At 47.9% G+C, this 26840-nt stretch overlaps 10 protein-coding genes across 10 annotated transcripts; 6 read left to right on the forward strand and 4 right to left on the reverse strand.

Annotated features, from left to right (window-relative positions):
- Nucleotides 1-1042: 1042 nt before the first annotated feature.
- Nucleotides 1043-3682, forward strand: N7469_009629 (uncharacterized protein; the record flags this gene model as incomplete). The annotated part of the gene is made up of 4 exons (XM_056648534.1): nt 1043-1076; nt 1154-2613; nt 2701-2805; nt 2858-3682. The coding sequence occupies 4 exons, from the start codon at nt 1043-1045 to the stop codon at nt 3680-3682; spliced, it is 2424 nt and encodes an 807-aa protein (XP_056495665.1).
- Nucleotides 3683-4386: 704 nt separating this feature from the next.
- Nucleotides 4387-5311, forward strand: N7469_009630 (translation initiation factor 6; the record flags this gene model as incomplete). The annotated part of the gene is made up of 3 exons (XM_056648535.1): nt 4387-4421; nt 4517-4864; nt 4954-5311. The coding sequence occupies 3 exons, from the start codon at nt 4387-4389 to the stop codon at nt 5309-5311; spliced, it is 741 nt and encodes a 246-aa protein (XP_056495666.1).
- Nucleotides 5312-6998: 1687 nt separating this feature from the next.
- On the reverse strand, nt 6999-11512 carry N7469_009631 (pleiotropic drug resistance family ABC transporter; the record flags this gene model as incomplete). The annotated part of the gene is made up of 5 exons (XM_056648536.1): nt 6999-7377; nt 7434-7597; nt 7661-8571; nt 8624-8948; nt 9005-11512. 5 exons carry the CDS (start codon nt 11510-11512, stop codon nt 6999-7001), a joined length of 4287 nt encoding a protein of 1428 aa, XP_056495667.1.
- Nucleotides 11513-12965: 1453 nt separating this feature from the next.
- N7469_009632 (uncharacterized protein) lies at nt 12966-13954 on the forward strand (the record flags this gene model as incomplete). Its single annotated transcript, XM_056648537.1, has 2 exons — nt 12966-13442; nt 13646-13954. The coding sequence occupies 2 exons, from the start codon at nt 12966-12968 to the stop codon at nt 13952-13954; spliced, it is 786 nt and encodes a 261-aa protein (XP_056495668.1).
- A 363-nt stretch (nt 13955-14317) lies between these two features.
- N7469_009633 (bZIP transcription factor) lies at nt 14318-15621 on the reverse strand (the record flags this gene model as incomplete). The annotated part of the gene is made up of 4 exons (XM_056648538.1): nt 14318-14412; nt 14481-14959; nt 15006-15481; nt 15538-15621. The coding sequence occupies 4 exons, from the start codon at nt 15619-15621 to the stop codon at nt 14318-14320; spliced, it is 1134 nt and encodes a 377-aa protein (XP_056495669.1).
- A 374-nt stretch (nt 15622-15995) lies between these two features.
- On the forward strand, nt 15996-16500 carry N7469_009634 (uncharacterized protein; the record flags this gene model as incomplete). The annotated part of the gene is made up of 2 exons (XM_056648539.1): nt 15996-16092; nt 16148-16500. 2 exons carry the CDS (start codon nt 15996-15998, stop codon nt 16498-16500), a joined length of 450 nt encoding a protein of 149 aa, XP_056495670.1.
- Nucleotides 16501-17419: 919 nt separating this feature from the next.
- Nucleotides 17420-18037, reverse strand: N7469_009635 (uncharacterized protein; the record flags this gene model as incomplete). Its single annotated transcript, XM_056648540.1, has 1 exon — nt 17420-18037. One exon carries the CDS (start codon nt 18035-18037, stop codon nt 17420-17422), a length of 618 nt encoding a protein of 205 aa, XP_056495671.1.
- Nucleotides 18038-19018: 981 nt separating this feature from the next.
- On the forward strand, nt 19019-20147 carry N7469_009636 (uncharacterized protein; the record flags this gene model as incomplete). Its single annotated transcript, XM_056648541.1, has 3 exons — nt 19019-19225; nt 19289-19624; nt 19686-20147. 3 exons carry the CDS (start codon nt 19019-19021, stop codon nt 20145-20147), a joined length of 1005 nt encoding a protein of 334 aa, XP_056495672.1.
- A 525-nt stretch (nt 20148-20672) lies between these two features.
- set2 (SET and WW domain protein) lies at nt 20673-23737 on the reverse strand (the record flags this gene model as incomplete). Its single annotated transcript, XM_056648542.1, has 4 exons — nt 20673-21287; nt 21343-21423; nt 21474-23086; nt 23215-23737. The coding sequence occupies 4 exons, from the start codon at nt 23735-23737 to the stop codon at nt 20673-20675; spliced, it is 2832 nt and encodes a 943-aa protein (XP_056495673.1).
- Nucleotides 23738-25219: 1482 nt separating this feature from the next.
- N7469_009638 (putative AT DNA binding protein) lies at nt 25220-26709 on the forward strand (the record flags this gene model as incomplete). The annotated part of the gene is made up of 3 exons (XM_056648543.1): nt 25220-25374; nt 25425-25539; nt 25595-26709. Exons 1-3 carry the CDS (start codon nt 25333-25335, stop codon nt 26707-26709), a joined length of 1272 nt encoding a protein of 423 aa, XP_056495674.1. The 5' UTR covers nt 25220-25332.
- Between the last annotated feature and the right edge of the window lie 131 nt (nt 26710-26840).

Genomic DNA, 26840 nt, shown 5'->3' on the forward strand with positions numbered 1-26840 from the left:
CGTGCGGCGAAAAGACTGAAAGAATGAGAATGCGATATTAATTGAGATAGTATTATAATAATTATAAGATTATCATCGGAAGTATCATTAGAATTATCGTATTCATTATACTGATACTACTATACTGTATGGTATACAGTGGTGGCTGGAGCCGCGCGGAAAAACGGCAATCCCTTCTTTGACTCGTCCAAACCATCTTTTTCTCCTCTTCTCTTCGCAATCTCATCCACTTCCCCATCCTTGTTGATATCTTTCTTTCTTTTTTGATCTATTCTTCATTCTTATACTTCCTGTGTACTAATATACACACTATTCACAATTCATTGATGCTCTACTCTCCCCCGAGTAGACCGCCCTTGGTAAGTCGCGTCCTTTTTTTTCTTCTACTATTGTCTTTCTCGCTCTTTTCTTCGTTTTTCTCTTCTCTTCAACTTCATCTTTTGTCGATCTGTTCTTGATATCTTCTATTCTTTCATCTTCTTTCACTATTCTATTTGCGTCTCCTGTTCTATAATTCCTTCCATTGCCCCCAGTGGCTACTCACATCACATCACATCTCATCTGATCTGCTGGTACTTTGCCTCACTCTACACCCATTCTACACTCATCCTCATCCTTCTTCCCATTCCATTCCATCTTCTCTTTCTGTTGAATCTTGATTATTTGCATCCTCACCGTATCATTCTCTTCCTCATTCTCATTCTCATTCTCATCTTCAACCTCATCGCCATTTCCCTTCCCCCCCCCCCCCAATCTCACTGCACCACCTCTAACACACCATTTCTTCCTTGTCTCTCCATTTTTCATTTAAAACCTCCACTCTCACCTTGATCCTCGTATCATCGTATCCTAATCTGCCTCCACCAATCCCTACTGTTCTGTTGTTTTCTTCTTTACGTATGTGGTGTTTTTTGACTTCAAAAGTCTCTACTCCGCTACTTTCTCTCCCCCTGCTCCACTTCGTCATTCCAGTCTCTCCCGCCCTTACTGACTCCACCCCAGGAAGATGGTGGGAAGAAGAAAAAATCGTGTGACGGCGCGCATGGTCGCTCCCACCCCTTCTCCTCGTGCTCGTGGTATGTATTATATTTTTACTATCTCCAGTATTATCCTTTAAGTTAGTCTCTTCGTTATTTACTTACCAAATCTATAGGAGGTCGCAGCCGCGGCGGCCGCGCTAGAGGAGGCCGTTGGGCAAATCACTGGGCTAATCGAGGTGCTTCAACGTCGCGTTCTACGCGCGTATCCTCGCCTGTAAATTACGGGGAGCATGATGAAGATGAAGATGAGGAAAGCGAAGTAGAAGAGCCTCCCTCGCGTATCATCACTCTAAAATTCCCCCCTCATATTCTGCGCAATGCCTTACTTGGCAGTCATGATGATATTGAGGCATCTACAGCCCTCTCAAGTACTCCTACTACCGGATCTCAGAATCCGGAAACCCCCAACAGACGACGCTCCAAGCGTTCTATGGCTGTTCCTGAATCATCAAGGACTACTCGACAATCAGCTCGTCAGTCGGGTCGTCAGTCCTCGCGGCTGAAAGCCGGCGACTCCTTTGATCATGACACGCCCAGTAAAATGGATGAATCAGATGCCAGTGATCATGAAGAAGAGTATCATCAGAATACTACAGCGCCGCAAAAAGAAGAACTTGAAGAGTCCTTTGAACCACAGTCGCGCATCAAGCTTGCTTCCACACCAGACAATCTGCATGATGCATCTACCCGGCAATCCCCAGAGAAAGATCCACGTCCCACAGAAGTGCAAACCGAAGAAATCGAAATGGGCGATTCAACCCATCCCGCCTCTGCACCCACTTACTCACAGGGGCTCGACAGCCCTAAACTCCAGCTGAGCGCGGTGTCTTCTCCTCGACCCTCGCGCAAGCGCAAGTCAACCGATATGAAAGATGAAAGCGCTGATGTTGAGTCGCGAGCTGCTTCAGAACCCGCAACCAAAAAACCCAAACTCGAAGATGACGAGCCAGCCGATACCCTGGCAAATGGAATAGAACTTGACTCCCAGCCCGTCACCTCACCGGATGAAAATCTCGACCCCGAGGCTCTCGCTGCCTCCGATGCGCCCAATCGCCGAGGCCGCGGTGGTCGTGGTGGCTATCGGGGTCGCGGTCGTGGCCGAGGCCGAGGACGAGGAGGTCGTGGTGGAGCTATTGGACCAATTCGATCGACTGTGGTACGAGCGCGTGGACGAGGACGAGGGCGGGCCCGCGCAGCCGCAGCCGCGAAGGGACGCGGCGGCAAACGAATTGAAGATGAGATCTGGGACAGCGATAGCAGGCGACGTTCGCCGTCCCCGATTCCCGCAACAAAACCTATCAAAGATCGACAGGAAGAACTGGCGCTCCTCTTTAAGAAAGTGGGCCAGGCGCAGCAGATTGCTTTGAGTGTTTTGGCGGATTATTCGATGGGCAAGCTTGCCCGCGACAAAAATGCCCATAAGGAGTGCCCGGAGTTTGCCCAGGTGCAGCGAGAATTGGCTGAATACGAGCGCAAGGCCTTGACGCGATTCCGGGATGACTATGATTTGAAAGTGGAAGCAGAGAATAAGGTGTACGCTGGAGAGGTTCATCTGATTGAGACCAGAGCGAATGTAGGTTGTCCCAGCGCCCAGCTTGCAGCTTACAGCCAGCAGGATGTACAATACATCAATTGGACTATTCTAACTTTTTAACCGCAGGAATCCCTCGGAAACATCCAGGACGAAATGTTTCATGCAGCACGAGGCAAATATATGGAGTTGGTTTCGGGTCGCCGAGCCGCAGAAGATGATGAACATACTGAGGTAAGACAGGCATGACTAGATCACAACTTGCACCAGTCTAATAGTTTCCCAGACCGATGGTTCTGACCCGGATGCCGAGGAACCAATCTACCTCTTCCGAATTGGAAAAGCCGGCATGCGTGAAGTCGAGCGCGGCTTCTTCGCCGAAGCTGTTCGCGAGCCAGACGGTGCAGCAGCCTATGACCGTGGGCGAGGAACATGGGATGACTTTGTGAAGAAGGTTCGACTTGGGGAAGATTTGAACCCTCAAATGCAAGCACTCGACTCGACCCTAGATCCAGAAGTACAGGATCATGTTGCACGAGCATTATCAAGCCTGTTACAAGCTGCGCAAGTGTCCGATGATGAACGTACATTCGATGGCACGGCGGACTTTACCACGCCAAAGGCTCTGTCTATGCTAGCAGACACTGCACTATCCGAGCAAATGCCGCCGCAATCACATCTACCACGAATGGACCCAGCCATGTCACCGGCTAGTCGACATATCCCGACGTCAACCGTTGGACCACCACAACCACCCCCGAATCTCGGCCACAGCCACGGCCACGGGCCGACAGATCCACGCTCGTTCATCCTACCGCGTCCAACCCCGACACAACAACCACGCCGACTCCTCCCCGCGCGTGGTCAACTGGGCCTTCCCGATCCATTCGCCATGAGCGGCCCACCACAGCTCCCACCTCCACCAGGTTCAAACTTCCAACGTTTGCCTCCACTGCCGAACTACTTCCCTCCAGGTGGACCGGCAGGAGCCGCACCTCCAGCAGCTCCAGCAGCCCAGGCACCAGGATCGGCACCAGGGCAGATGTATTTCCATTCGCCTCACCATTCTCCTCATGGAGGACCTCCACCTCCAGCTTCTCGTCGCTACTGAGGATAGCCAACATTACAACATGTATTACCAGCCAGTCTCGTCTACGTTGTCGTGCGTAGCGGATGTATTACCAACGAATCCGTGTACTTTATTCATGTCTTTGAGCGTGGCGTTTTTCCTCCGATTCCCCGAGGATTTCTAATTGGTTTTTTCTTTTTCTTTTTCTTTTTATTATTTTGAGATCTGGTCTGTTTGACAGACGCAGCAGTATTTATTTCTTGGACTTATTTCTATCAATCATAATTGCACAGCCTCGTCTTAGTCTCAAGTCATTCAGCCTCGTATGTGTCATTCATCACTCCCTGTCAATCATCCATCAACTATAGTAATTATATTTAAAAAAAATGCAGAATCGCCGTCAAGATGAGACAGGATGACTCAGAGACGGAAGAGGTACCAGTACATCCAACCAAACATAAAATTACGCGAGATAGAATGTACCAGTACTAAACCCGCCACAGAGACAGTCTCCACCGCCAAGAAATCCAATCGAAGCAGCTTTGCACTTTTTCTTTCTTCGATTCGTTCATAACGGACTGTCTCGACTTTGGAACTCCCTTACATTTTTCACTTCTTCAGTGGAAAAAAAAATAATAATATCAAAGTCGACTTGATTTTTTCCAGTTCTTTCTTTTTTTCACTACCTTTACATTATCACCATTCTCTTTCCCCCTCCAACCCCCGCAGATCCTTCACCACCCCTCATGGCTGTGCGCGCGCAATTCGAGAACTCAAACGAGTAAGCTCCCTCATATCCCTCCTATATCCTCCTCCTCCTCCTCTTGCCCTCATCCTACCATTCAATACAAGTACTAAACTAATGTGATTAATCAGAGTCGGCGTCTTCGCCCGCCTGACAAATTCCTACGCAATCGTCGCAGTTGGTGCATCTGAGAATTTCTACAGTGTCTTCGAAGCCGAACTCCAAGACGTAATCCCAATCTGTCACGCCACAATCGCAGGAACTCGAATTGTCGGCCGTCTAACAGTCGGTAACAAAAACGGTCTTCTTGTTCCTACAACAACAACGGATCAAGAACTTCAACATCTTCGAAATACCTTACCGGATAGCGTGAAAATTCAACGCATAGAAGAGCGTCTTTCGGCTCTTGGTAATGTTATCTGTTGTAATGATCATGTTGCTATCGTTCATCCGGATCTAGAGCGTGAGACTGAGGAAATGTATGACCTCCCAAAACCCCCCCAAGCAGAATGACCAGTGATGATGGTGGCTAGTGGTGGTAGTGACAGCAGCTAACAAAATAAAATAGCATCGCCGATGTCCTTGGCGTAGAAGTATTCCGCCAAACAGTCGCCGACAACGTCCTGACAGGCTCATACATGGCCCTTTCCAACCAAGGCGGTATCGTGCATCCTAAAACCTCCATCCGAGACCAAGATGAACTCTCAAGTCTGTTACAAGTGCCTTTAGTCGCTGGTTCCGTGAACCGAGGATCCTCCGTCGTTGGAGCGGGTATGGTCGTTAACGACTGGCTTGCTGTTACCGGTCTTGATACTACCGCTACAGAACTGAGTGTTATTGAGTCTGTCTTCCGTCTTGGTGAGATGGCTGGTGGTGCTGGTGCTGGTGGACCCCAGAAGGAGAGTATTGTTGAGAGTTTCTACTAGACTTTCTCTCGGTGGGTTGCGTTGAGGGAGTGGTAAAATTTGGGTTCTCTTTTTTTTTTGTTGCATGTTAGAGGAGGGTTGTATTTTTTTTTTTTTCGGTGAGCTTGTCGTGTTGTGGTTGTCCTAGTCCGCAATTATGATTTATGACCGTGATCTGATTGGAACTGAATTCGTGCTTGTTTTGTAGAGTGTATTGTATCTTCATTGCATTCGAATTTTTGCTTTTAGTGTTGAATTCGTAGTATCCTAGAGTATCGGGCCTTTTCAAGGCGTGGAGGCTTGTCGAACCTACTTTATCTGATCTAATTTCCTATTTGATGACTGGCTATGAATGATATTCTTGATTCGTGTTCAACTAGACGCGGTATATTGATTCCTTTTTAAAATACTGCTATCTGCCAGTGAATTAGGGCTATTGGAGTACAGTACAATTCATAAAGACCAGACCTTTCTCCCTCTCCCTACTCTTCCCTCCTTCAACTCCTCCATCTTAAACTTATTGTCATTTCTTTCTTTCTTTCCCTACAATTTGCTCTTCACCCCCATACATGGCTGTGACTTGTGTCTTATTGTCATCGATTACCTTGTCAGAGATGCCGCTCGATTTGCAATCTTGAACCTGGAATGGCGACCAGAAGGGAGAAGGATGACTGTGGTACGTAATATAGCATATAGCTGTATCCACTGATTTGGGTCGAGGAATCAATGTTTACATAGTGCTCGGTGTAGGTCTTGCCACAGAACTATACAAATCAACATTGTTTGTGGTTCCTTGGATCTTCTACTCATCTCCAATTTGACACAGAATTGAATGAGCTTACCATCATACCTGTTACCTGTCTGATCGTCCGTCTGACATGTTGCTTGACATCCCTATCAGAATATATCAGCATGGCATATCGCCAATATTATACCAGCAACAAGCGAGAAGAGAGGTTTATTCTCGATTGGGTCCTCAAAACAGCGAATAAAAGCTTGAAAGGATATCCCGCTGAAACAGCGAGGTATCCACCCCTTAGTGAGGACGTCTCGCTTTTGAATCTAGGAATTTACACTTGTGTTATTGGAAATTCATGGCTTCATTCCCGACAAGTCTTGTCCGTCGTCTACAATCCATCATCATAGAGTATTTTCAGGAATCGGTGTCGCCCCCGGCACTCTTTCATTGTTCCCAAACCCTGAATGCCAAGATATACTGGACCTATTCGATAATGAACCTGCTGATCACCGTACTGCAGTATATGCAGCCGTCGGGATCCGGTTATCAATCATGACCCACGAACTCCTAATTTTTTTTTTTTTACTTTTACTATGATGAATCGCGTACCCATTAGGCTGTAAGCTGCATATAATCCAATGAGTTGGATCCCAGATCCTTGCGTAGGAGTGATACAAGGTAGCGTCTGTGTGAGGTAATACCAAGGCAGCTCGCGCCACAACAGATCATCAGTCCCCATAGCTAGGAAGCTTTGAGAAAAACAATATGGTCTTAATTATCCAATGAAACTATTATAACAGTCTAGGCTTAGCGCAAGTGCGCAATTTTATAATCTAGGATTTTGTGCCGCTTCAATACCACAACTAGACGCCAACACGAAGACGCTCAACTTCGCACTCCACCTTTACTCTTCTTCGAGTAGGGTAGGGTATCTTGGCAATCTTTCACTCTTCAAAAAATACCATGCGTCTACGCAGACGCCGTCTTCGTCGCCTTGGTTCGCAACTTCATCATCAAGAACACCAGGGCGTAGAAAACTCCAGCCCACAATACAACCAGTCCCGCATTTCTCCAGCCGTAGTACTCTTCGTTCAAGTTGAGTGTCTTCAAGTAGTCTTGTCCAGTAGTGTATCGGCACACCTCGCAGTTCTCCGTAGCGCCTGGGTTCAAAAGATTCGTGCCACGTCCCATGCCTTGCTGATAGGTGGAGAGATAGTCGCTACATGTCTCGTTCGCAGGAGGATTGAAGATCGCAAGCTCACCCCGTTCACAAGTAATATCGACGGAGAAGGTGGTGAAGGTGAGGAAAGCGCCGAAGAGGTAGTTGAAAGGATCGAGGTAGTAGAGCCTTAAATGTGATGTTAGTATTGATCTCGTGGGTGTTGATGGTCGTACGAGGCTTACCAGTATCTCCAGAATGCGGTAATCTGGGAATAAGGAACGAAGACACCGCAGAATGATACGAGGGTGGTGATGACCAGAGGGTTGACGAGAGATGCAAAGGTTGCGTTGGGAGCGTACGCGGCGATCGATTGTCCAATACCGGTGTACAACATCTCGTAAAACATCTAGATAGTTTGTCAGTTTGGAGCGAGGAGTCAACCAAAGAAGAAAAAAAAACGAAAACTCACTGCGACGAAGAATGTGCTTCCTGCCCACTTGGTATCATTTGGCAATCCAGCAGTCCAGTACCAACACACAAAGTACAAAACACTACAGACGACCAGGTAGGGCAGCTCAGAAACGATCAAGCCAATGACGAATGGTACCCAGTGGTAGGTCTTACTCTTCTTCTCGCGCGTCTCATATACGTTGCGACGATCAATGAAGATAGGCTGAAGTTGGGAGATGAGACCTGGGGCGACAAACAAAAAACTGAAGACCGTGAAGAGGCGTTGCTGGAGATCGCTGACGCTGTTACCGATCGACCAGAACGAAAAGCCGTTGTATAGAGACAGGAGTATATGCAAGATGAGTTTGTTGTTGATGTACTCGGTATTGCGGAACAAGGAGATGTTCATGCGGTGCGTGACAAGCTTTACCTGCTCCCACATGGGCGCGGCGAATTGATGGCCATCGTCGACAGTTCCAGGCGGTTTGGCGGCAGCATCAGCGACAAGAGCGTCAAGCTCTTGAGTGATCTTCTTGTGCTCTGGCGAGTTGAGCCAGACTTGGTTCCAGTCCTTTCCCTTAGAAAGACTTCCTGATACGACTTCAATCATATGCTCAGCAGGGTTGGCCTCTCGGGGGCATGGTGCGCCATGATCAGAGAAGTATTTCTTGACGGTCCTTGCATTATGGCCGATATCGCCAAAGTATACGGTCTTGCCACCCTGAGCCAGTAGGAGGAGAGTGTCGAATTGGGCAAAGAGGTCGGCCGATGGCTGGTGGATCGTGACGAGGACAGCTTGTCCGACTTCCGCGAGTTTGCGCAAGAAGCGTACCGTGTTGTTTGCAGCTTGGCCATCGAGACCAGAAGTAGGTTCGTCGAGGAAGATCAAAATGCTGGGCTTGGCTACGAGCTCAACACCAATTGTGAGACCTTTGAAATCGTTAGTGTCTGTCTCGACTCTGTTCGATGGATTCAGACTTACGCTTGCGCTGTTCGACAGAAAGACCGGCACCAGGGTGACCGATGAGAGTGTGCTCGAGATCTTCCAACTGTAGAAGTTTGACGATCGTATCCACATAGCGGAGCTTCTCCTCGCGGGGAATTTCACGATTCTGACGAAGAAGAGCAGAGAATTCCAAAGCCTCGCGCACCGTGGACAATGACTCATGAACATCCATCTGTTCGACGTAGCCGGCAGATCGTTGAAAGGATACAGGGAGCGGACGACCATCGACTAGAACGGAGCCATGAATGATACCGTCAGTCTTGCGTTGAGCTAGAACATCGAGCAATGTAGTCTTTCCGGCCTGAGTGAAAATGTTAGTATCTATCTGTCTGTCAACCGCATTGCTAGTGCACTTACACCTGAAGATCCCATAAGAGCGCCGAGTGTACCGGGCTTGACAAATCCTTGAACGTTGTCGAGAAGAACACGATCGCCAGACGGTGTCTTGACGGTATAAGTCAGATTCTTCCAGGTAAAGACCGATGTATTGTGGACGAGCTGGTTGCCGATGGTTGCGTCAGACTTCTCGGAATCGGAGCTTGAGGTCTCGGATGGCTTCTCGACAGCCTGGGATTCCTCATCCGCAGCCAGGCCCTTAGATACCTTCTTCTGCTTCTCACGGGGAATGAGAAGGCCGCGACCACCTTCGCCCATCTGCTTCCACCTGGAAGTGAAGAAGACGGTCATTGCCACGAAGAAAACGTACCAGGCGCAGAGAATGCCAAAGTTGCGCCAAAGATTGCTGTGGCTGAAGGACATGGAAGCCAGATATTGGTCACCAGTAACGCTGGTTGCTCCAGGAGGCGCACCCCGGACGCCGGTACATGCTTGTCCGCCTCCTGCTTCGGGGCTGTATCCTTCACCATTTGGAACTAGGAATGGGCCCACACAGGGAATCACCTGGTCGTGGAACTCGTTCGCGAGCAATGCTTCAAACGCATAGGCCATAGGGTTGATCCAGAAGAACCAAACGAACCAAGGGTGCATGTCGGGCTTGGGAATCATGTATCCTGCATATGTGAAGGCAGCGACAATGGTGAATCCAGAAGCTTTAGTTGCTGCGTCGAAATTCGGGAAAGCAGCACCGATGAACTTGAACAACTGTGTCATAGCCAGGGCCGAGATCAAGTTGATGAGCCAGAAGATGAAGAAAGCCTGGGCTGTGTACTGGAATCCAGTCATGAAGTACAGCACAATTCCAAAATGCGAGATTTGGAAGAGCATGATCGGAATATCGGTGATGACCTGGGCGAAGACAAAGGCAGATGGATGGTGGAAGGCGAAGTCTCGGTGTTTGGCTAAGACGGGTCGGCCGACGAACGAATCCGTAACCTCGGCGAGAGCGATGAAGGTAGGATATAATAGAGAGAAGAAGAGTGAGCCTCCCTTAATGAACAAACCCGCTGTGTTGTCCGGAGCATTGTAGAAAAGTGAGCCACCGATCAACGCCTGAACGATAGTTGTGGCTTGCTTGATGAACAGTGTTTTCTTGTCGCCCCAGAGGATCTGAAATTGGCGTATGGTAGCCGTCTGCACCTGATGGAAATATCCTGCGGACTCCGCAGCTTTCTTTGGGAGGTTCTTGTGCTTGTCTTGGGCCTCCTGTTCCTTGAAGTCCGCCGTATTCTGCTGAGCTTCGGGACTATTGGGGTAATCGAGCTCGGCCATCATCCTTGGTTTGATGGGCGAGTTGTTATACGCAGCGAGCAGTTCCTCTGTTGATCGAGGACATCGGTTCTCAAAGTTTGGGGCAATTGTGCGTACAGCAGGCGCCGATACACTCGTGAGGAAGTCTGATTTGTTGGCTGCAGGATCGCATAGGAAGCCAAGATCCTCCATGTATGGTACAGCTTCATCTCGAGGTCCGAAAAAGATCTGCTTGCCCTTGTCGAGGATCAGAATCTTGTCGAACTGCTCATAGATGCCATTACCAGCTTGGTACAGACTGGCAATTGTAGTGAGACCAAGAATGTCTGTCATGGCGCGTATGGCTTTCGTCCAATCTAGCGCAGTGCTCGCATCGAGACCACGAGTGGAGTTATCCCAGGAGAAGACACTGCCTCTAGTCGCAAGACATTCGAGAATAGACACTCGCTTGCGCTCGCCACCCGAAACGCCACGAATAAACTCATCTCCGACCTTGGTATCTTTTGTGTGGGTGATACCGAGAGACTTCAAGAGGAATTCTTTGTATATTTGGGCGTAATCCTCCTCGTTCTTGATGTCCGGTGGCAGGTGGAAAGGCACCTTCAAACGTGTGGCGAAGTCGATCGTGTCACCAACTGACAGAGCTGGAAAGAAAATCTCCTCTTCTGTGTTCATGATGATCTGACCACGATATTGCTTGGCTTCTTGACTGGTCATGGAACCGAACGAGACATCACCAGTAATTTCTGCGAAGCCATTTCTGTGGTTTGATAGAACACTAAGCAGTGTTGTGCATCCGGCTCCGGGATTTCCAAGAACAAGCAACATCTCACCGGGTTTGACACACCCAGAAGAGTTGTCGATAATAGTCTTCATGGGTGGGTTCTTACTGCCCTTCCCGAATGGGTTGAATTGAGAGAGAACATTTTCGTTGTAAAGCGCATCACTGCTGATGCCCTTTACTGTAAGGGTTTGCCATGTCACGCCCAACTTCTTCGATTTCCCCCCGTTAGTCTCGTTACGTTGTTGTATTTGTCGTATATCTGGAGTGATGGGCCATTGTGCGATGTCTCGGGGGTTGGTCTTTTGGCCCGATTCGTCCTTTGACGGCTCCGCGCTGGAGTTGACAATAGGGTCCGGAGAACGAGATCGTCCGGAGGGCTTTCTGAGCGAACTCGCTGGGTACATCGCTTTCTCCGGGTCGCGATTGACCTCCATGTTGTAGTTCTTCGGATTCGCTAATTTGCCCGACTTCGACAGCAGAAGGACTTCGATGGAAAAAAAAAAAAGGTACTGGAGATCAGACGACTGGGGTTGCCGGTGGAAGAGTAGGCATTATTATGTACACGATATAAGATCAATAAAGTAACACGATAAAATTGGCCATAGTTCACTACCTTAGCTTCTGTTTAATAATCCGATTCACGGCCCGGAGCCCACCGAAGTCCTTTGTCTCATCCCTTATTGATGTGCTGAGCGAAGAGCATGGGACATCTTTTCGACGGATTGGGGTGATTAGTGAACATCTCTCGTACATTCAGATTTTCCCAACAGTCAGTGCAACCGACTTTGTAGAATCATCAGGCATAACATACACCCGCTCGGATTGATTACTATACATTCCTGGCTCTGGTTAATTTTAAACTAACTCACTAACCCATTACGGAGTAGATCCGACGACTAGTGGGGCTTTATTCCCCTTACCCTACGTGGGCGGGTCTAACCTTATAAGCTCTAGTCCGTAGATCGGTCGTTAGACCAACTCATCAATCACATTCATGGCGAGGCTACGATGATCGAACGACTAATTCTAGTAGAATCAATACAGTGCGTCAAAGAAGACCGACTGAGCCCACTCGTCCCCAATGATCAGACTCATCTTTCTTCTCTAGAGATTTTCTTTGCCTGATCCCAGTTGTGATTATCTAACTTATTCGGTTGATTATTACTGTGCCCAACCGCCACTCACTAATTGAACTACGTACAACTCCCTTTGGATCAGACACATGAGACCTTTGCTCGACATGTTTATTCATATTTCCAGGGGGCGCACCATTAACTCGAGTGGATGTCATTAGTGAAATCCTTATTTTTTTTGGGTTCCCGGCTGCGTCGCTACTAATCATAATGTCTCCTGACTTTGCATAGTAGATTTAACGCGAGTTGAGGCTGTAACTAGTCGGCCCGAATGACAGTTAAGCCCTTGGGGAATGTCGGGAAAGAATGTTGATTAGAATGGGGGCGGTGTGAGTCTTGGAGGACAGCGGCTCAAGATTTCTGTCTGGACCAATCCCATGTCCCTGCAATAGAAATCTCCACTTTTCTCGACCGATCTCTCTCGGGATGATGAATAAACAGGGAACGACTGGTTTAATTAATTTTCCACCCGATATCTAACTGACTATTGGTTCGCGGTCAAAGCTTGAGGTAAATCGATCAACGTGGATTTTCAAAAACAGCGTCAAGATACGCAAATCACGAGGGTGGAGAGGTATATATATAAGTAGAACAGACGCTGTGCAAGCACCCAATATCATCATTTACGTCCCTATGTAGTCAATGCTTTCTGACAACTCTGTACATTCGTATTTTCGAGTCCGTTTTATCAACTGTCACGCCAGAGCGATCCACCTTTCAACTTCCCCGGCACTCCATCATCACCCTCCCAGCCATGACGACTCCTACCAGCATTGATCCCAAGGATATTCGAGCACACTGGGCCAAATATCAGGGCGACAGGTATGTTGATGGCTGGGCGTCTCTCTGGGACAGCGATACTCTGCCCTGGGATCGTGGCTTCCCCAACCCCGCGCTAGAAGACACCCTGATCCAGCGAGCGGGTACTATGGGCGAGCCGATCGCCCAGGACGGCCAGAGGCGGAAGGCCCTGGTACCGGGCTGTGGACGTGGAGTCGATGTACTCGTACTGGCGAGCTTTGGGTATGATGCCTATGGCCTGGAAGTCAGCGCCACGGCTGTCGATGCATGCAAGAAGGAAGAGAAGAAGAACCATAGCTGGTACCGCGTGCGAAACGAGAAAGTCGGGCAAGGGAAGACTACTTTCGTCCAGGGAGATTTCTTTGATGATGCCTGGTTGAAGGAAATTGGAGTATCTCGAAATGGATTTGATATTATTTATGATTACACGGTATGTATACTTGCTTGCCGCTATTGGGCTCCATTTCGTTCATAATCATCGCTTTTTTTTTTTCCACTTGTACTCTGCGTTCTACCAGGGGAGCTGCAAGATGCTTCGCACTCTGTCCTGTCTTTGGACTGTCGATGTGCCATTTTCGTTCTAGCTTGGATCTCTCTGGTCTTACCGGTTATTCCCGTCTAACAATTATATAGTTTTTCTGTGCGTTGGACCCAAAGCTTCGTCCTAAATGGGCTCTCCGATGCACCGAGCTCCTTTCTCCATCCCCTGCAGGCAATCTGATCTGTCTGGAATCTCCCCGTCATAAGAATCCTTTGGCTCCCGGCCCTCCATTTGCCTCCCCCTCCGAGGCCTACATGGAGCACCTAAGCCACCCCGGTGAGAAGATTGTTTACAACGATAAGGGTCTTGTCATTGCGGACCCGTTGCGAGTGCGCAGCAAGGCGGGCCTGGAGAGTGGGGTACTGGCAGCCAGAGCGCACGCACGCTGTGGGCAAGGATGAGAATGGGGTGATCCATGACAGAGTCTCGATTTGGCGTCGACACAACTAATAATATGCCTGCGCAGTTGTGTGACCCAAAGAGGGAGGAAAATGTAAATAGAAATCTGGGGTTATTTCGGAGTCCGCCCCTGGGTTTTCAAAGTCCAGCCCTGAGACACACAAGTGACAGTCGACATGAAGGGGCCGGAATGCAAAGAGCTCATTTTGAAAGAAATTTCGCGGACATAGGGGATATATGTACTGGAAAGATTTTTCCTTGAATCCACCGCGGGATCCTGCTTGTAATCGTCGCATCATGCAACGTAAATGGGGATTATACATAATGCATGGTATTTCGCGCACGAAGCGCTAAACGCCCAAGCATCATCCATCCAGAGTTGCAAGGCGAATAGCTTTTTCAACATTGCGCTTGCGGAATGCTGGTCCGCGACCGAGACAGATCGGGCCGAGGGAAAGATCTACGGCAAAGTCAGTAGATGTATGGAAAAAGAAGATACAAAGATCCATTGATCTCAGTACTACTCACATTTAGTGAAGCGCGCGGCGTTGAGCTGCGGAGCCGAATTGAACGGGGGACTGGAGAGTGACGAGCTCCGGTCCTGAATTTGTATCCCTCGCTGCTGTAGCAGTCTTTGCACACCACTCGCATCCATCCACTCATCAGCACCCGATTCATTGACAATTTTCCATGCTCGTGAGGAAACAGTGAGTTGTTCAGGAGAGTAGCTGTTCCGTCTTGAACTGAGAACTTTTGTACTTAATTCGACTGTGTCTCCCATTTCGTCGTGCATATTGGCAAAGAATCCGAAGATGAAGCGGTCGCGCTCATCGATGGTCAATCGTTTGCCGAAGATTGCTATAACTCGTGGATCATCTGTAGATGATCTTGTTAATAGATAGTAACCAGTCTCGCAGCATTGTCGGACCAGACGGTGTGAGAGCTCCCAGTGTCCTTGCTTTAAGAGACTATCGGGCGATACTATGGTCGGGAAATTCACGGTAGGACTATGGATGAATGAGAACGAGGTATTCGGAGACAACGAATCTATACCGGACGGGAGAATTGTTTGTTCGTGAAAGTGTGGTGTGGGGGGGTCGTTGTGACAGTCCAGCCCATTGCGCTGTGAGATCCGACGAGGGCTGGAACGTATCATCGATTATCGGCCATGAATCACGTTGTGTTATAAACGGATTGTGATGGGAGATTATATCTTGTGTATCGCTGAGCGTGGGAGACGTCGATCCGGATACGTCCGCGGGGGCTGCAGATGCTTGTTCGGTCTCGTCGCAGCCACTTTTGGCAAGCGACACGCATTGCTGGGTAATTTTTTGCAGAGCAGCTGTGACACGAGACTGATTTTGGAGAATTCCAGTCTCTAACAGAAGATCACTAAAGGAAAGGAACGACTTGCTGAGCTCTTCGATGCCCGACTCGAGTTTCTGTACGCGAGATTGCAGATTGACGATCGTCCTATCTTTTCTCTTGCGATATACTTGCTGCGCAATGCGAAGCTGCTGTCGACGTCTCTGGATTCCTTGAGTCAGTTCCAACGTGCTCTGTAGTTGTCCCGGGATGAACGCACCTCGGGACCTTGCTGATTATTCGTCTTAGCTCGTGGCCGGCCTCTCTTGCGAGGAGCGGACGCGTCAGGCATTGCTTCGACCATCGTGTATTGCTTTTGAGGCTTTTTTTTTTCTTTTTATCTTGAAGATATGCAGTGATGTAATACGGAGTAGATAATCCTAAAACGCGAGATGGACGTGACCGGATTACTTTAGTTCCTCATCTCGGGACTGTTGAATAATCGCAATGGCGGTGGGTCGACCCAAACTGCGCTGAAAAGTGTATGGCTTTGGGATTGGCTGTAGTCCAATGTACCGGGCTCTCATACTTCGTCCGATCGTCATCAATTCATCAAGACCAAAGGTGCCGCGACGAGGGATATAAATCGAATCCTCGACCTCACCTTACTCCATATTTCCAATGCGCTGAAATACATTCATCCGCAACGTAAAGAATAACGCGTACAACTCTCGCAATATGTCTTCATTTGCTGAGCCGGTGCCAGTCGTTGCCTGCGGCAAAATACCAGCGATGGGGAAATCAATCTCCCAGCACATGCTGCCTGAATATGAAGGTTCTTGATATACATCGCCCTGAAGTAAACAAAGGATGGTGCTAATGTTCCTCAGTCATCCACTTCATCCTGTCCTACGAGGCTGCAGAGGCGGAGCTCCCGCATCTGCTTGCAGGTCGCGATCCGCAGTCTCAGAGCCCCAATGAGATCGGAACTCACGATTACAGCCGGCCTCCTCGCGCGGTAATCTTTGGTCGCGGTTATGGGCCTCAGCAGGTGGAAGAGCTGAAGAAGAAATCCGCGGGTGTTGCTCAAGAGCCTGTTGCTTGGGTGAGAGGGAACCCAGCGGATTTACCTACCGGGGCCGCTGGGCCTGACTATGCGCAGAATATCGCGGCGGATATGAAGAAGGTGCTTAAAACATGGAGGGACCGGGGAGAAAAAGATGAGGAGATTTTGGTGTACTAGCTGTTTTGTGGGGGAGAGATGAGATTATCTGATGCCTTGCTTTTGGCCCTGTTCGAATCTCACAAACACAACCCCAACAAATTCAAGGGCCAATATGCATCAAGGATATTTCGTAAAAGGGTCTTGGACTTCACTAGTTGTTTCCCTGGGCTTCGATCTTTTGGCGGTCGATGTACTTCTTCTGGTCGAGGCATAGAATGAGAATAGGAGATTGTATATCCACAATGTTTACACCAAGTTCTATACATTAAAGCTGATGTTTCATCCGCATTGTCCACTTTCTCCTTTACTAATTCAAGAGTGAATAATTCCACTTCCCGGAGTATTGTATTTATTGCTGAGCTATATCTGTGAATAGCTGGGGGAAGGAAGGATGTAAATTAATAGATTGGTGCAGAATAGTACTCATCGTAGTTTACACGTCCAGGGAAAGGTGATCAGCGCGTTAAGAGAAAAAAATAATAAAAAATCTAAACTATATTTAATAATATAATTATGTTTTAAGGGATTGAAAATAGCTCAGTAACTAACTAGTTATTTAGTTAGAGGAATTGCTAATCCGATCTCCCTCCTCCTGTCTGATAAACCAGACTTCCATTCATTCTGCCGAACAAATCTCAGTCATTTTCATCAAATATGTACTGATGTTGAAAGACTCCTCATGATATGGTAATGTTGATAGTTATGGTTTTTATCTCAAATGAAAACGGACGAGCTCCGTCAAATCGCCGTACAGTGTGGTGAGATCGTCACTGGTCTCTTTTGTTCTTCGTTATCATGTCGGAAATTGAGTTGCAGACCTTCTACCCTCATGTTCAGATCTGTTTATCTAAATAATGTGGAATCCATTCTGTCATTAAAACCAAACATATGTATATACCATTTGAAATTATTCAGGGCATGCATGTTGCGTTCGACGTTATTTCGTCGCAGTAATAGCCTTCTGAATTTTTTCCTTCAAATCAGGAATCTCGGGGTCATCATCTATTCTCAACCCTTTGATCAACCTCGCTAATAGCGCATAAATCCCAATAACAATCAATACCTCCACGACCATATCAGAGCCAAGCATCTCCACCGATTCCTTTATTGTTTTCTCTTCATTAGAATACGTAGCCAATTGCTCATCCACCAGCCGAATCAAGATTCTATCTCGATCGGTCCATGGACCGTGATCGGTGTTGTAAATTTCTTCCCCGGGGCAGGCAATAGAGTCAATTTTCTCCGGTGGCATTTCGTGGACCTCAGCCACTGGAATATTCACGTCCCACTCGTACTTCGCTTTGAGAACTGAAGCTGTTCGTAAGACAATCAGCTGCCAGTCGAGTGTGGGCAGCCCACGCTGAGTGCCATCGAAGCAGGCACCAATGAGGCCGAGCAGGTGTGGTGCGAGGCCATGGGAGCTCGCGATAGTAAGGAGAATGTTACGACGGAAAGGCAGGATATTCAGTTTGTCACGAAGTGTGGGTGGAAGGTCGTCGACATTCGGATAGGGCACGAGGCAGGTTTTGCGGAATGGATCATTGTTACTAGCCATCTTTTCATATATTTGACAATAGGTTAGTGACTAGTTGGAACCTTCAAAGGATAAAGTGATATAAATAATAATTATAGCCATGGTCAAGATCTTGAAATTTATATCTACAAGATGGGGGTAAGTACATAATCGCTTTCTCCATTCTCCACTTCCCGACTGCCACAAGCCCACATAGTACAAGAAGGACGAGCGCACAATTTTACGTCAAAAGTATCCAATAAAGTCGCTTTTTTGACTAGATTCGTCAGACCACTTACTAAAAAGGAGTTCATGCAGGATCTGTTCCCAAATGCACCGTCAGCCGGGGGTCTGTGCAAGGACACCAATCCTTGTTCTCGAACCCATAGAACTTCTTCTAAAGTGAACCTGAATATCGGTATAATCATGAAAAAAAGTTAATAGCAAGTCGGAGTTCTATCAAGTATCTGTGTACTTGGTGAGCAGTGTGCTGCTATATTTCGTTATTCATGAAATAGAATAGCAAAGGATTCATCTAGAAGGCTAGCTTGCGAACTGATCACTCGAGACTTTTGACATACAAGAAGGAGGTCCGTAGACTTTGATGATCCTGATAGCCAAGCTATTGGTTATGCTGCTTCTGCGTCATTGAGATACTCGATATAGTAACTAAAAAGCGTACAAGCCTATCATGACTGGGTGGAGTTACACAAGTGATATTATCAACACAGTTGCAGACTCTATGAATCTTGTTTCCTTCCCACAATCGTCTATATACTTAGACTCTCACTGAATGCATTAGGAAATTGATCTTCTATAAATCAGGATCTTGTGAAATCTGAATGAGCACAGACATAGACTGCCTTTGGACGTCACTCTTCCAAATGATTAAAACGTCATGTCTCTAAACATTATTGAGGTATGTTGTTCCTATATAAGAGGGCTATTGCAAAACCGCATGAAGAATCATGGATACCGCAAATAACCACTGTTCATGAGAACTCTTCATCAACTAAGTTCACAATGAGCCCTAGCAATGATAACAAGTCACTTCGTGAGCTGAAGATCAAGTGGCCCAAGCCCAATATATCAGTTACAGTAAAGATGAATGAGTTGAACCCAGAATTGGTTGATCATCTGTGGAATACTCTACCATATCGTGCTCTCCAGACACATGCTTTGGTTACAGGCGACCACTTATACCACCTTGTTCCATCAGAACCCTTAATTGTAAGTCAGCATTTCGCTTTCCTTCCCTTCTACCACGAACACCCTGAAACTGAATTCAAACAGTACACCAATCCCCAATTCAAATGTCCCGATAGGGCAAATGAACCTGATGGCACCGTCTTTCTTTCCAAATTCCAGCATCTAGCTATCAAATACGGCCAAGTGACTGAACATCACCCAGCAGCCCCTTGCGGAAACGTCAACCCAGAAGACCTGGAAAAACTGCGCTGGCTCGGAAAAGAAGTTTGGAAAAGCCAACTTGAGACGAAAGAGCCTATTGAAGTGATAGTTTGGGATGCCTCACGCCCGGATCCTAAACCCGAAGATCTTTCTCTTCGCCTCCAGCGCACCGGCGTCACAAAAGAGGTCCAAAATCTTGTCCGAGAGATCCATAATGAGGTGAGCTTCAAAGGGACTCCAGTATATTGAAATAGTGCACCTATTCTGACTCCAGACATAGATGGATAAATCTTGGTCTGGAATATCAAACAACATCAACACAATTCATTGTGGCCAAGCACCAGACCACCCAGGATCCAAAAATTCCTACTTCGCAGCCATGCTTTTTTCAAACAGTGAAGTCCGAACAATCGGTTACTACGTCTTAGACAATATTCTCAAGATAGCCGCGACACACTCGGAGTTCAATCTTCAACATTTGATTGCTCTTTACAAGGAACTTGTCTCTGTCCCGGCTGAATTTCTAGGATACGTCGGTACTGAATTCCTACGTGATAGTCATAGGAAGATTGACGAGCTCATCACTTTGAAAGTTGAGTCTAATATGAATCAGGAAGAGGCACGGGAAGATCTACTCGCTATGGTGAGTGTTTTGGCGCAGTATGTTAATCTTCTGAATGCTCAGAATTTGCTTTTATTTCCTTGGAAACATACATCCGAATATACTATTCCATCAGATTAAGCATGATGTGAATCATGCTTGATTTCTGAGCGGCAATATGGCCCTCCAAGGCACATGAGGCTATTGGAGGTGAAGAAATCCGGTTGCTGCCATAAACGGGGGAGAGCCGCAGCGTTGGGAGGTATATAGCATCAAATTGTTACCAGTTATTTAATTAATTTGCGTAATGTCGAGTATTTGATTATAGTAGAGTAGAAATACTAGTAGAGAGAACCTTGGAATAACAGACAATATCAAATATAACTCCATATAGACTATGATCGGGGTATTGCCAAATACATCCTAGGGAAGAACTTGAAAAATCTGACAAGGATGCAATAAAGAAAAATGCATCCAACAACCTCCACTCCCAGAATGTCACACCTTGCTTTCAGACCAAATGAAAAAGATTCCATGCTAAATATTGACACCTTCCATTCGACTCCGCTCAATGGACCTTTGCCGTGATCAACATCTCCTTCATCCCCCATGAATGACAGCAAGAAAGGTCACACCAACAATAAGAAAAAATATTCAAATAAAATGTTAAACGCCTTCAACCCCTATACTACTTTTCTGAACATCCTCCATCTCAACTGGATACTCATCCGGAGAATTAGAATTAGAGTCCTTCGGAGGTGGAGGCGGGGGCGGAGGGAATTCCTCGTCACCATTAGCTTCAACTTCGGGATCATCAATTTTAGGCGTCTCATCACCGGGTTCAGCATCTGGAGGTGGAGGGGGTGGGGGCGGCGGCGTGGATTTCTGTCGTTTTGAAGGGGAATTATCTCCTCCGTTGAGAAGGGTATTAGAGTCGATTTCCTCAGGACGTTTTCGCTTCAATGAAGCATCCGCTGAGGCTGACGCCGAGGCATCGTCGTCCATAGGTGAGCCCGCTTCGACATCAGCTTCGTCATCTGATATCTTGACGACCTCGTCTGCGTCTGCGTCCGCGGGAGTAGTGTCTGTTTCTGGCTTGGAGGTTGGAGCAGCCTTGCCAGATTGAGAGTGTCGTTTCTGACGCTCTTTGTGCTTGGCGTAGGCTCGGTCAAAATAGTCTTTGCAATAATTCTTGACTTTTTGTTGATGTTTTGAACTGATTTTTGTCGGGTCTGATACACGATTATTTTTATAGTCACCATTGACGAGTTTTGTGGCCGTCTACGATTGTCAGTGATTGCTGCTAGCAACTCATGATATCGAAACAAAAGCATACCTCTTTGGCGAAACGTTTGAGATCCTCCTTGGGGATCTTATTTTTATACTTGTCGACGTAGTGCTTGATATAAGGGAAGATCTGGATTATTCAGTATTGGCTCGCGGAAAAATATAGAAGGTTAGACGTACGGTATTCTCGTACACCTTTTTCTGCTTTTCCAAAGGAAGCTTCCTCCACGCTTCATCCTCTCGTTTCTTTTCTTGGGGATCAGAAGCTGGCTGCGGGGTGCCCGGAGTGTCGGTCTTGTGTTCTGAAGTAGGGGTCTTTTCCTGCGAATTGACAATTCCATCGATGATGCTTTGCAGAGCCAGATTTTTCTTCTGTGCCGCTTGTGCTCCGGTATTCGCAGGGGTTGTGGGTTTCTTCCACGTTGTTTTCCCATCGACTGTATAGTAATAGAAGCGACCAGTTTCGTCCTCCGCCTGAAACCAGCCCTCTGGAAGTTGGCGGTCTGGGAGCTGGCGACGACGATTAGGCCGAGGGCGCTGGTGATGCTGATTCCTTTCTCGACGCGGTTGAGTCGGGCGTTGTCGAACATCATATGAGGGAGAAGGAGAGCGTGTAGCAGAACGTTGGCGTTGCTCACGACCGGATTCACGACGTTCAAATTGGTTGACGGCCTTCTTGGCTTGCTCATCACGCTTCATTCGCGGAATACGGTATCCCACTTCCAAGTTAGCCCAGCTGGCTAATATAGCGGAAGCTTTCTGTTCGACACGTTCATCGCCACAAGTCGTTAGAGGTTGAATGTTCGTTTCGATCTTGGAATCGATGATTTTGTTTCGGGTTAGTCGTGGGAATTTGTCGAGAATGTCCAGAATTTGCAGCATCACATTGTGGTCATCCTTCCATTGTGCAAGTTGGGAGTTCAGAATTTGGTAGCCGTGCATCTTAACCACTCTGTTTCTTACTCGCTCATCCTCGCAGCGTTGAATTCGACCAAGTAATTTGACAGCAATCCATTTCTCCTGACATTGCATGAGAGCCGCCATGACCTTGGTAACACCGTCCTCGTGAAGTGACTTGGGCTGCACACTATCCACATATTCCTCGTCATTCTCCTCCGTCTTCTTCTTCTTGGGTCTGCGTGCCACCACTGTATCCCAGCCATCCTCTTCGTCGATACCGAGTGCTTCGATCGTCGCATGTGATAACTTGGTCGCCCGTTCGGTCTGAGTGCGGCCTCCAATGAAACCGGTACAATTCGGCTCGCCACAATAGCAAGGCTGGGGGTCAGCGCCATATCGATCCACGTTATAGTTGAAGACAAGTTCCTCGCCCGCCTGCACAGCTCGCTCGGCGAAAATCCCCATACGCAGTTTCTCACCTACCACCCATTTATCGACATAGCAATTCGGGTTACAGGAATGGTTGCAGAACCGTCCAAGGTTACCGCGTTTGGTCGCGTCCACAAATTCACCCTTATTAAGGGACATGAAGTAAAAATGCTTTATACCCTCTTCATCGTATTGCCTCATGCGACGCCGAAATTGAGCCTCACCCACGACTTCGCCCACATACTCGAAGATCAACTGATGTGGCTCAAGATTGGCCTCGGCGCGTAATCCAAATCCTTTCTTGTCCGTCTTGATGACCGAGACCTGCGCATATTGTTTTTTCTGGAATCGTTGATTGCGGCAGTCAGGACCACAACCACAGTCGCCCACGCACTCGATTTTGGTGGCTCGATTAATGCAGTCGGAATCTTCGCCGCAGGCTTGGTTTTCGCCGTGATCCGCATCTGAGAGAAAAGTGAGCATGACAATCAACAACGTACCAGTCAACGTGGTAATTCAATAGGGAATTTGACTCAAAAGCAACAAGAGACTTCCGACTGGTTTTCTCTCAGTTTGCAGGGATCAAACTTACCCCACTCCTCAGCGCAATCACACTCCATCGCGTGTTCGGTATAACCCATATATTTGTTCGCATACCAGCAGGCGTCGATTTGTTCAAACGTCGCAAGGGCATCTTGAGTACTATCTGGCAGATGGTCGAAAAGTTGCGGCGGACGAGACGTGACCTTTTGCGAGGAGCTACGCGAGAGCTTCGGCGGCTGACCGGGTTCCTCCTTGACGAGAATATCGCCGCCGACCGTTTCCTGATCAGAAGGGGACTTCTTCATAGCTAGATCTACATCGGCTGAATGAGCAGGAGATGCGGAGACTGAAACAGAAGCTGTCGCAGAAGCAGAGGCGGAGGTAGGTTTCAAGGTATCAGGGTCGGATTTGACATGCTTCTTCTCATCTGAGAGTGAATTGACGTTTAGTTCCGCGGAGGGGGTTGAGATTGCCATCGCGTCGGGAGAGATGGACTTGCCATTTGGCAAACCATTTGGTGAGTCCATAGTCGATGCCTGATCATGGAAGTCCTCGTAGCCATGGGCAGACATGACGACAGGAACGCGCAGTGGTTGAAACGAGATCCTCCATGAGAATCTCGCGCTCACCGCCCTGCGAGAAGGCAAGAGGCGGAGGTAAAAAGCAGATACTCAAGATAAATACAATTGAGGACAAAGGAAAAGAATCGATGGATCAGGGAGTGATATGCTAGGAGAGCAGTTTCAAAATAAATATATATTTCAGTCGTCGCATTCTGTATTGTAAGAGGAGAGGTCGACGTTGGATGTAGTCGCAGTTGTTTTTAGTTGGTTGTTTTGTTGCGACCTGAGATCGAAGTCACGTGAAAATTTACAGTCAATCGGAACCCTAATTGAACTCAAATATATTCACATTGACTGGGGGGTGTGATTGAGGCGTATCTTTATTACAATCAAGAGTATGGATGCAAAATAAAGGATATAAGTCAAGTTTGTCTGTCTATCAGTATAATGTGCTTGTGCTATGTACCCTCATTTACAGCGCTAGTATATGCTCGTCCAATCCTACCTCGGCCTAACGACGGGGAATATCATCCAATCACCAATGTGCAAGTATAAATGCAGATACGACGAATCGGCGCTGACTTGAACCCTTCCCGGGAGTGCCTGTACTCCAATCATTTCCGCCTCAGCATGATGTGCAGCTGCAGAGGATGCAAATACAAAGTACCAAGTACAACCTTTTGTACACTTGTTGGGACCATTAGGGCAAGTTCGGAAGGTTCTGCGCTGCAATTACAGAGATTTACGTGATTCGATCCTCCAAAACTAGCTCGAATGACTCGGTTTACTCTAATGCACGCTACTTGGTATACCACTAGTACTGTACACTTGTATACTCCCTCAAGTACCTACAGTACCTATTCGTTTCACCTCGGCGGGGCAAACCGGTGGATCTTCAAACACAAACGGCCCATTTTCAAGATATCTACACCTATCATTCCTTGCCGTTGATCTCCACTCCTCTGCCAGCCCATCCTGCTCCTGCAGAGTTGTGCATTAGGCTGTTTGCCCCTCTGGAGCATTTGCATTCTGGAAAACATGAAACGCCCCCTTTTCCCGTTCTCTAAACTTCCTATCCACTCTTTTTATTTTCGATCTGCGGTTGTCCTAGTTGGCTTGCCTGCTTACTGCGTGCTGCCGGTCCACAGTGCCCATTTGCATCTGCTTTGCGTCGCTGGAAAGTCTTTCTTTACCTCTCGTTTATGCCTCGTTCGCTTCAATCCGGCTCTGTTCTGCTTCTCCTCTTGCTTTTGCTTCGCTCTCCTCTCCTCTGCTTTGCTCTTCTCTGCTGAGCTGTTCTGTGCATTCGTTTTGTTTCATTCGTTTCAATCCCCTCGTTCTATTCCATTCCACCTGTTCGTTCGTTTTAGCTTACCGTTCACCAATCGCGTGGAAATGGCATAAGTCCTCCCACCATTCACTTAATCCCTCTTTTCTTTTCTTTCCTTTCCTTTTTATTTCATATTATTCTCTCTTTTTTTTGGCTATTTGCTTTCTGATTATATTGTTCGCTTCTTGAATCTTCGCATCGGCTTTCTTCATCGCGTTCGATATTCATCTTGACCGTACTGGAGGCTCTTTGTTTTTCGTTCTCATGGTTGGATATGTCGAATCAACCCGATAGCCCATGGACCGAGGAGGAGAAGGTACATCAAATCAATCTTATAAAGGTAGAGACTTGTAGCTAACTGTTTAGTACGCTCTACTCACCGAGATCCTCAAAAAAGCCGGCATTTCATCCAATTGTCTCGTTCGCATCATCAATGATTTTCGTATCAGCCCCAATTGGGACAATATTCCCTTACCGCACGGTATCAAAAGGTTCTTCAACACCAATTTCATAACGAATTCACTGATATCATCTAGGTCGCTCGCTCAATTCCTGCAAATTGGCATTTATCCATATGACCCAGCCCACTGCGCCCGGTCCCAGCCAAGCACCAACACCAACACCAGCACCACTGGCACCACCTCCATCAGCATCAGCAGTGCCACCACCACCTCCGCCCGCGCCAACACCTCCAATTATCTCATCAACACCTCGTCCAATTCAGCAACACCATCAAAGCCAGCATCACCAAGTCCCGCACCATCAAGATCTCCGAAAACGACCCCTCGACCATCCAAAACCCCCACCTGCACCACGCGCAATCCAACCGAAACCTCCCGCCAGCAACGCTTCTTACAGCAGCGAAAGCCCCGCTCCACTCTCACCAAGATGGTCATCCATCGGTCCAGGCGGCGAGCCTCCTCCGAAAAGGGGTCGCCCAAGTAAAGCCGAAACTGAACGTCGTCGCGCCGCCGCTCAAGCCCGCGGCGAAACGTACCCACCCCCGCGGCGCTCAGGCTCAAATCGCACTCGACCTGGCAGTGGTAGCGGCAGTCTCCTCGGTCTAAGTATCCCACCATCCCCAACAAGTCCGGACTCAACCTCTGCATCCGCATCCGCGTCTATATCTGCGAGTGCTTCGGCAAGCGGATACAGCCATGTACCATCTTCCGCCCCGCCAGCAGGTCTAATGCCTGCATCCGTTCCATATGATGTACAAATACCTCGGACATTACCAGGCGGCGTAGGTGTTGGTATTGGCGCAGGTACCGGTACACACTCAAGTCCAATCTCCAGTCCCAATCCGCACGAGATTCCAACTCGAACAATGGGATTACGCGAATTACCACGACCAGACATGGCGCAGAACCATCCACTTCCATCTCCCCATGCACTCCAACTCGGAATTGGTCTCCCAGATGCGTTTCGGCCTCGATTGAATAGTGCCGGCGAGAGGATGTTCGGTGGTCCGGGACATGTACTCGGTAGTCCTGGACCAGGACCTGGACCATCAGACCGATTCCCGCCTGCAGAGAGACGCCATTCTACAGCTAGTGCTGGGGCCAATGTCAGGGACCGTGCAATGGGCAGTGGAAATGCAGGGTATTCGGATTTGAGGAATAGTTCGACTAGTACGGGTGAACGGCGCTAGTGGGAGGGCGTACCATGGGACTGAAGTATAAAGTGGAGGTTAATGGGATATCAAACTGGTTGAAATGCGGAGATACGATTCATGAACTGGACCACTTCGTCTTATTTTCGACTGCGCTTTTTTCTCTTTTG

This window comes from Penicillium citrinum (genome assembly GCF_028827155.1).
Source record: "Penicillium citrinum strain IBT 23319 chromosome Unknown utg000009l:1.0-4274883.0:1.0-4276374.0, whole genome shotgun sequence".
Classification (NCBI taxonomy): Eukaryota; Fungi; Ascomycota; class Eurotiomycetes; order Eurotiales; family Aspergillaceae; genus Penicillium; species Penicillium citrinum.